This window comes from Streptopelia decaocto (assembly GCF_964273445.1).
Source record: "Streptopelia decaocto genome assembly, chromosome: 5".
In the NCBI taxonomy this organism is placed as follows: Eukaryota; Metazoa; Chordata; class Aves; order Columbiformes; family Columbidae; genus Streptopelia; species Streptopelia decaocto.
This window is the reverse complement of record NC_138659.1, coordinates 12,776,014-12,785,117: the sequence shown is the minus strand read 5'-3', so window position 1 is coordinate 12,785,117 and position 9,104 is coordinate 12,776,014. Positions and strand designations below refer to the sequence as shown.

Here is a 9,104-nt window from a genome sequence, read left to right as displayed (position 1 = left end):
TCTTATACTTCGTATTTGATTGCTTTTCTTGTCTTCTTTATCTAGAATTCTCCATGCCTAAGCCAAGCATGAATGGAGCTATTTCTGCAATCCTGACTCACCTGGATTCCTGTTAAAGTCAATGGATGCTTTGAGTGTGCAAGGATGGGGCTAAAAATTGTGTTGCACACTCTGCAGGTTCTAATGTCTTCCCAAGTGGCATCATTTATAATCAAAACTTTAGAGCAGACAAGCAGCAAATACAGCACAGGTAATTACAGGATCTCTCTATCAGATACCAACACTGTCTCTCTACTTGAAAATCTGATGAACAATTATCTCCTTCAGCAAAATTGAGACAATTATAAAGCTGTCTTATTTCCGACAACAGAAAAGAGCACATGAAGATAGAAAATAAAAAGGAGAACTCAACAGACCTGTGCTAAAAATTAGCACATGTGCACTGCACAGCAGCTACAGCATAGCCACATCCAGTTACCTTCTAGTTGTTCCACTTACCTTTTCTGGGTGCAACCAGACTAGCAAAAATGTTGAGATTTCTCATTTCAAGCCTTACAAGGACAGACCTTTATTATATTTCAAACAAAACTTAGCTGAAAAGGGTTGGGTGCCTATGCCACCAGTACTGTTGGGCCCACATGTAAAAATCTCAGGGGAAAATTAGAAATGCATTTTCATTCAGTCATTCATTTAGATATTACGAAGTCTCCCTAATTGTTTTTGTGGTGCTTGATTTGTGCTGGAGTAGGAATGCAAGATTGTTATTCCTGGGGGAACAGGGATCGTCATGAAAATGCAATGTGAATCTTGTCAGGCTGCTACTGTGCACGGAATTTTAACCAGTTAAGCCCTAGTACAAGGAATTTTGTTAGAACTGCTGAAGAATAATGGCAAAAGTTCTAGAAGTTGATTTTTCCTGCTCTGATAGCAATTGTAATGGCTCAAGATTAATTTTAGCATTAAGAGAGGTGATTGCAGTACTTAAAACCCTGAGGTAAATCAGTGGAAATGCTTTGGAAAGGATAATTATACCTGCATGAGGAAGAATATTTGTTTAATAGCATTATCTGTTCTAATTAAGGAGAAGTGGAGGAAAGGCCAATTTGTCATTTCTTTAACTGTTCTCTGAAAAAGTGTGGGTTTTTTTCTAAGGTGATTCCTCAAGTTTTCAACATTTTAAGGACTATTGTGGGGATCTTGTATCTAGTTGTCATCATGCACTTAACATCACATACATGCTGGTGTTTTATCATCTGAACAAAAGGGTAGGGGTGCATTTATGCAGCAGGTGTTTTGTTTCACATCGTTAACCTAATCTGGCCATAATCCCAGTCCAAACATTTATAAAGAGATTATTCTAAAATGGGGGAAGATGGGACAAGAAGAGGATCCTCTTTGTTGTTCCAGAACAGCAGCAGGTTTGGTCTATTTTACCCTGATAAGAGCAAAAAGCAGGCTGCAGGCTGAATGCCGCATAGGATCTGCTGCCCCAGAGCTTTCCCTGGGGCTTGCCCGCTCTCACAGAAACCACGAGGTGTGTGTCTTTAACTATAAGTGTGGGAACATGCGTTTGTGTTCACACACCTGTCATATGTAAATGAACACAGGGAGTTTGTGTCAATGCCTTGGAGAATACATACTTGTGTAATTAAACAGGCACAGATTTTACCGGGGTAATAGATGGAACAGAGTTTAAGAGGGTTTAAAGCCTTCCGTGAATCCTTAATTCCCTTGCTGTAGTGCTGGCTTTGCTTCTTGCGTTGTCCTCTGATCTTGAGAGGTTTTAAACTAAGAGTTAAATGCGAAGGCCCAAACCCGCTTTGTGCAGTTGCACAAAGGTAGTAGCACTGTACAGAAAGGGCAGCACTAGCCTCTTTGGAGCCCTAACATAGAGGCAGGAATTTTTTCTCTGCCGGTGTTATTTGAGCTTTCTCAGACAGTACTTCACCAGTTGGAATTGCAGAACATAATTTAAACAACAGACGGCTCTACCCTTGTTAAAGCAAACATACCCTCTGTTTTATAATCCAGGCAGGCACTCTTTCATATCAGCCAGGGGTTTGTTTCTCTATTTACCCACAGACAGGTGCATAAATGTATGTGTATTTATACCTACAGAGTATTAACACAGCATTCCAAAACAAAACAATCCCTGACTACTTTTATGCCTGAGCAGACTCCACAGAAACAGATATAAGAGTGATGTTAATCACTTGTTGAGGGCACTGGTTGAAAGGTGTCAGCCAGCACTGCCTAAAACATAAACCCACCGTCACTACCACCATACCTGCAGCACCCACTGCAAAGGGTGTAAAGCCTTATCCCTTAAACACGACAAACACCCCATTAGAAGAGGATGATGTAATCAGGAAACGGATAACTAGAAATTTCAGGGTTAGAAATTCCTAAATTCAAATTAATAATAAAAAGCATTTCAATTTTGCAAAATTTAAAGCTGACGAGTTCATTTTCTCATTTTCAGTGAGAACGTTAGCAGTGGACGAACAAGCTAAACATCGTGGGCTGTTACAATAAAATACTTGATCTACCATTAAGATATAGCCCAAGAGGTGGTGTGGCTGGAGCAGCAGGAGAGGAATGAGTACTTAGCAGGAGCAATGGGTATGTTCAGTTTATTAAAGCCCAGACCCTACAGTAGCTTTACACAGCCTTATTCAAGTAGAATGATCTAATCCAAAGTGAGGTTCTCTGAGCTCTGCACTGCAATTAATCTTCCCCTTCTTTTGATTAATTGCAGACACACACCTTATCACTCCTATTGAGTGACCCTAGTGCCTTCCCAGTCCCTGGGCAGCATCCAGACTGCTGGTGCCTGATGACTAGCAAGGAAATAACTGACCACAACACATGATTTTCATGGGGCAGTCCTTTAATGATTAATAAAAATATGAATGGCACCACAACAGCCTCATTTTTCAATCTCAGCTTCTAAAAGAAAAAGCAGGAGGCAAAGAAATATGCTGAAACTGTTACTTGGTAGGATTTTTTTCAACCATTAGTCAAAATTATGCCTATGTGTTTATATTCTACTTTAATACAAAATTTCATCATTCACCTTGAAAATATTTTTTTTTTTCTTACAACAGATGTGAGAAAAATGCAGTAATTTTAGAAGAATGTTGAAAACTACAGTAGATCCCCAGAATAGAGGGCACATCTCACGTTCTCATAGCTCGAACATGTAGCTTTTATCACCTCTGCATAAGTTGAGAAAGTGGTTAGGCAATGTACTTGGGCAATTTTCATTCTGATCCTACATTTCTTCAGCACTGAGAAGCACTCAGCTCCAGATTTTTATTCGAATCCATTTTATAAAATCCTACTTGCAAAATCGTGTGGAGTTAGGCCAAGTTCTGAGTTTTCCAGTGGCTCGGGAAAATTCGGCCTAGATATTAGATTCTCGCTTCATCTTCTATCCGTACTAATGTAACTGAAAACCAACCAGCTTGGAGGCTTTGCTGTAAGACATACAAGAAATTGTAGACCCTGCTCCAGAGGTTTTTGGTTATATTAATACTGCTGATGCAGTTGCAAAAATATCTGATTTTGGGGGAACATGATGCATCCACCTCACCCTGTGTATCCAAAGCCCAAGTTTTCCCAACAGGTGAGTGAACAAGAATGATTTTAAATGGCCATGGTGTATGTTGAGCCAAAAAATATTAAACACCCTCCCATTCCACCCAAAACAGACAATCTTTTCCTCCTTTATATAAACAAAGGCAGGAACAGAATCAAAGCATCTTCAGTGTTTTCCTGGTATCCTATTCAGTCAAATCAGAGACACATATTTAGCAGTTTACCCTAAAAGTAGCGCATTACTGACTGTTATTGTAATTACAAACCAATAATGTTGAAACTAATTAACAGAATAAAAGAGCTGACCCTGCAGTGCATGTGTGTAGAGGTGGCATTTTGAAGATATGCAGATTAGACTGACAGACCTTCCAGACATCCATACACAGCATGGAGAATATAACTGCCAGTATTTCAACATTTAACAACTAGCATTCTTTTCTTTGAAGTGTCCTTCATGGTGGATGTGACCTCCCAAACAAGTGCAGCAGATAAGTAGATAGCAAAGAAGTTCAGTTCTAGTGTCTTGGCCAAATTCCAACTTCAGTAATGACTCTCTGCTCTTAAATTCCCCCTGCACTTCTACTACAATAAAGCTCATTTCCAGCTTGTTCTGAAGCATTGTGTAGTATTTCTGCGAAGCTGTACAACACTGAAAAATATCCCTTCCCATTAAAATTGCAAGGGGAGTTTAGGTAGACAGAAAACTATGACCAGAGTTTGGATCTGGGCAGAACATCCAGATTAACTTGCACTTGTACGGGGATTGGGGGATCTTTGCTGACGAGTGTCAGAGCCCCATTAAGGAGCACAGGTGGGACCAGTGCCCTGCACGGCCTGTGTACAAACTTGGAAATGTGGGATCTCCATAACTGGTAATGCCCACAGGAATGTTTCCTAATAAATTACTATATATAAAAACCTCTGGTGCTATAGCATATCTTATCACAGCCTTACCTGGTTATTTAGTAATATTTCTGAAATTACTTGTTGATGAAAATGTTGCAGCAACTTAAAAAACAAACGAAAAAACTACCCACATTAAAATAAAAAAGTCCCCCAGCAGAAAAGCAGCTTTATAACCCAATTATGCCAAAGAAGTATTTGAGTTTCAGCAAGTAGATATCCCAAGAAGCACTCAAGAGTATTTCAGCAAGCTGAGGCAGAGCTGCACGGCTGGTGAGAGCATTCCACATTACACTAAAAAAATGATGTAACAGTTTTCTTAGCCCCTAAATTGGGACTAATTTACAATATTTAGGTAACTGACTCCCAAGTTAGTTTATACCCCAAACCAAAAAAGTCATTCTTAGTAAACTAGAATAATTTAGAGCAGTCACTGTACAAATTCCTATAAAAAGAAAAGAACATCTCCAAATCCATCTACTTACACCGAGTCTGTTTGCTATTTGAATTTTATGTCTTTTTAAAAACATTTTCTTCCTGTTGTTGCTTTTCTTTTTTCCGATCCTTTCCTTTTTTCCGATCTGGGCAGCTATAAGCTTGGTGTTCTTACTTCATCCATTTCTTCAATCTCATCTTTCTCTTATTGTGCACCGCAACCCAAGAATCACCAGCACAGTGATGCCCAAGCCAGCAGCCAGCACCACCACTATCACCACAGCAGTAACTTCACCAGCCTGTTGATTCAGGGAAAACAGTGATGGCTTTTCATCCATGTAGTAAATCCTTTCAATATCCAGAGCATCTCCATTGACAGAGACAGTTAATGTACTGTTAGAATGAAATATGGAGTCGTCTTTTATATCTTTCTCAAAGTAACAGGCTACATCTGCTGTATCTACATCACAATTAGATTTCCCAGAGTCATGCTGCTTCAGGTCGATTTGGAATACTTAATGGCTGCAATGTACTTGGGGTGCAGTTTGTATCGACCCTCAAACAGCTGTTTCAAAGGATTTGCTACATGGGCAGCATCCCAGGCCCCAGACATTTTTTTTTGTGCTTCAGCTGAATGTAGATCCAGCTTGTTCTAACCAGTTCATCACACCTCAGGCTTTTGTCAACCTTTTCGGTGATTCTTATGCCAGGAGTGTTCACACACCAGCAAGCATCGGCTTGATTGCACTGCCTGGCTTTAAAGATGCCACTGTCCTCGCAGTCTGGACTGTAAATGCCATTGATATCTAGCACCCATGGGGATGGCCCTGGAAGCACTTCTCCTTTCAGGAGCATCATTTCTGCCTTCATCAGCAAGCATTTTGGTGTCAACATTGAACAGTCTACCTTGTGACTGGAACCCACCAGCGTGCAGGTGCAGTTCTCAGGTCCATTCTGGGCACACACCGTCCACTTGTTGGACACGCAGGTGCAGTTGTTCTGTGCTGATGAAGCTGCCGCCAGTATCAGACCCAGAAAAACCCCAGCAGCGGCTCCAAGTTGCGGGTGAGCAGCATGGATGGTCCCGAGGGATAGCAGGCAAGATCTGAGGCTTGAACCCATTCACAGAGCTACTCTGTTCCTACACGCTGGTGTGCTGCTCCCTTTATTCAGATCCAAATCCCAAACAGGTTCTCTTTCTGAAACAAGTTGCATCTCCTACCCGAATCCTAGAGAAGAGTTGCATTTTGATCTCTTACTTCACAGGGAGTGGCACCAATGCTGCCTCCAGCTGCCTCCCACCCCTCTTACTTGATGAGAAAACAACAGGAACAGACAAAAGCCGACCTGAAGCTCCTATCCTGGGCTTCCTTTACGGATTAAAGCCCAAGCCACTTGCCCTTTTCCTTCTTTCGCCTTTTGATGGACTATGCAAACACATTTAAGGAATTTCTTCCATTTCTGTTAGAAGAAATCCTACTCCTCCGGTTCCATCATGGTTTTCCTCCATCTTCCATCACAGAACTGTATCATTCCACTGTATAGATTCTTATTGGTTATTGTCTTCCTCCTTTCTACTGCCATACATTTATAAAGTAAAGCCTTTTGGAGTTTAATGTAAACTGCCTGGAGCAGCTGCCAATTCAGGAGGAACGACTTGCTCAGTTCAGTGGCTGCTCCCCTACATAGAGCACAGGAGCGCAGTCTCAGCTTGTCCTTTGGCACATACTCATCCCAAGGCAGCACTAGGAATGATGATTTTCATGCCTGCATTACCCTTATGAAGTTGTTACCCATTTCTGCAGAAATTTTTCAAACTAAGCTTTGAGTAATGCCTCTGGCAGGGTAGCTCCCAAGTGCCCTAAGAATCTACAAAGCACAAGTTACTGTTTCCTTGTGTTTTGGCAGCCACTGAAAGATCTTTCCCAGTTTGCATTAAGCAAGTCCCATTCATCTGGTTTGTCAAACACTGTCAGGCACTTCATAAATCATTATTTTAGGACCAGTAACGACCATGGAACAGTATATGAGCCATTTTCCCATCCACGCAACTTGCGCCCAGCCTTGCCGTCAGCTCCTTTTACCTGCCCTGCTTCAAATCCATGGCAGCTACTTCTAGAGATGGAACAATTACCCTGGCTGCCAGTGAGCATTTATACTGCCGTACACATTTACAACTAGAGCTCCACGTGTCAATACTCTCTACTGCCAGAGAAGGGCATAATCTGGAGTTAAACTTCGCAGCTAGAGCTATTGCTAAATAAGCCACAGAAACACACTGTACTTGAGGGAGTAAAGATGAGGCAAGTTCTTCAAATTATCCCTGGCCTCTTTATAGCACTGTCACACATTTCCCCTTCCCTCAGGCAAAAATTACAGTAGTTACCTTTCTTACAAAATAAGAGATCTACATTTAAAATCATTACAAAAATCCCTAGGTATTTCAAGTTGTCACATTGACAACTCTCTGGTAATAGTTTAGTAACCTTATCCCATTTTTAATTTCTAAATAATTCATTAACCTATAGGAATCTGCACTTTTTAACAGGACTTTTTGGTAAATAGTAGTTTATGTGATGTTTGCAGTCAATCACATTTGGTCTCAGCATCATATTATCATTTCACAGTTTCCCCTTTTTACAAACACTTGGAGTAGAAAAAGATATAGTGGTTTGTCAGAAGTGACACATGGAAGAAAACCACAGGTAACTGAACAAGATGGTCTGTTTTACCTGCTGGAGGAAGATTCTCGCTGCTGTTACCTTAATTAAAAAGTGCATTCATTGTCTCTTCCCTCCTAGGTAGCCAGTTTTACAATATCGCCATCACCAAGCAAAAAGTGTAGAACAGTGACAAGAGAAGGGCAAAGAAGGTATAATTCCAAGTTTCCCTGAGAGAGCTGCATAAATTGCCCAAATAAAAGTGCTCTTTTCCATTGATGTTTTTGTATCGATGGATTTTCCCCCTTTGTAAATAAGGAGAAAAGAGTTAAATAAGAAAAAAAAGACTTATTTTAAAAACAAAAGTATTTCCAAGTATCTATATGGATACATATGTATTTATATATATATTTCGAAAAATACATAAAGCCTCTGTGACACTAAAAAAAAAAATATTACTTGCTTTAATCCATGCTAAGCTGCAATGGCACTACAAGAGTTAGTTACTTAGAACAGCAGGCTGCAAAAGGAATAATCCTGCAGGAAACGTGGAATGCATTATTTCTTTAGTGATCTCTGCTTCCATGGAAACAATTTCTCAGCACAATTCTAAATCTCATAAAACCAGGGCACTAGGTCTATGTAAACCAGCAAGCCATTTCCAATTAAACAACCGGAAAGCTTTTATCTAGGCCATTAAATACTTTGTTCAGTATTAGATATGATTACAGCGTTTGCTGGGATTTAACAACCAGCTGCTGCCCATGCGCTGGCTTGACGGGGCTGGGTAAGTCACCCCATGCATCCTGACGTCCCTCAGCGGGTTTGCAGTGGCAGGGGACATTTGTCCCCTTCAGACACTGGCTGCCCCGCTCTGCCACTGCTCTGTCCCCACCTCCATGATGTCCTCGCAGCTCGGGGACACCCAGCAGAACAAATACTCTGCTAGCGCAGCAGAAAAGGGTGAATCTGGCTCCTGCCGCTGGCAGAAACAGAGCTCAACCAACACACTTAAATCAAATCTGGGTAATGAATATAGTTGTTTGAAAGGTAATTTGATCATCATCTTCAGAATTCTCTGGAGTTGCCCATGAAAACCATTATATTACTTTAGTGACCCTACAGCCAGGATCAGTTCTGAAAACAGTAAGGAAAATACTGATCTGCCACCCTGGCATTGTCACCACAAAGTACCACGGGGTCTTCTTCTGGAGACTAAAGCAGAGGGTTTGTATAATAAGAACAAATGGAAAGAAAAAAATCTATAATGAGGTACACAGCTACTGCTCATAAAATTTAATCACTACCCAGAAGTTTACATGTAGGAACAGTTTTGCTCTTAAAGGTTCAAACCCTTTTTTTGTACCAGTGGTAACAAAGCTCCCTCCAGTGGTGTTAAGCTTCCTTGAATCACTTTGTTATTGTTACTGACTTGGAGTAAATACCAGATCTCATGCTCAGAGACAAGGGGCTGTTACAAATGCGGCTCACAGCTTTCAGGGTCCC

At 40.9% G+C, this 9,104-nt stretch overlaps 1 protein-coding gene across 1 annotated transcript; it reads right to left on the bottom strand.

Annotated features, from left to right (window-relative positions):
* Positions 1-2,849: 2,849 nt before the first annotated feature.
* TACSTD2 (tumor associated calcium signal transducer 2) lies at positions 2,850-9,104 on the bottom strand. The gene is given in 4 exon segments (XM_082052364.1): positions 2,850-3,479; positions 4,989-5,444; positions 5,450-5,548; positions 5,551-9,104. Coding segments are annotated over 3 exon segments (921 nt in total). The 5' UTR covers positions 6,061-9,104; the 3' UTR covers positions 2,850-3,479; positions 4,989-5,132.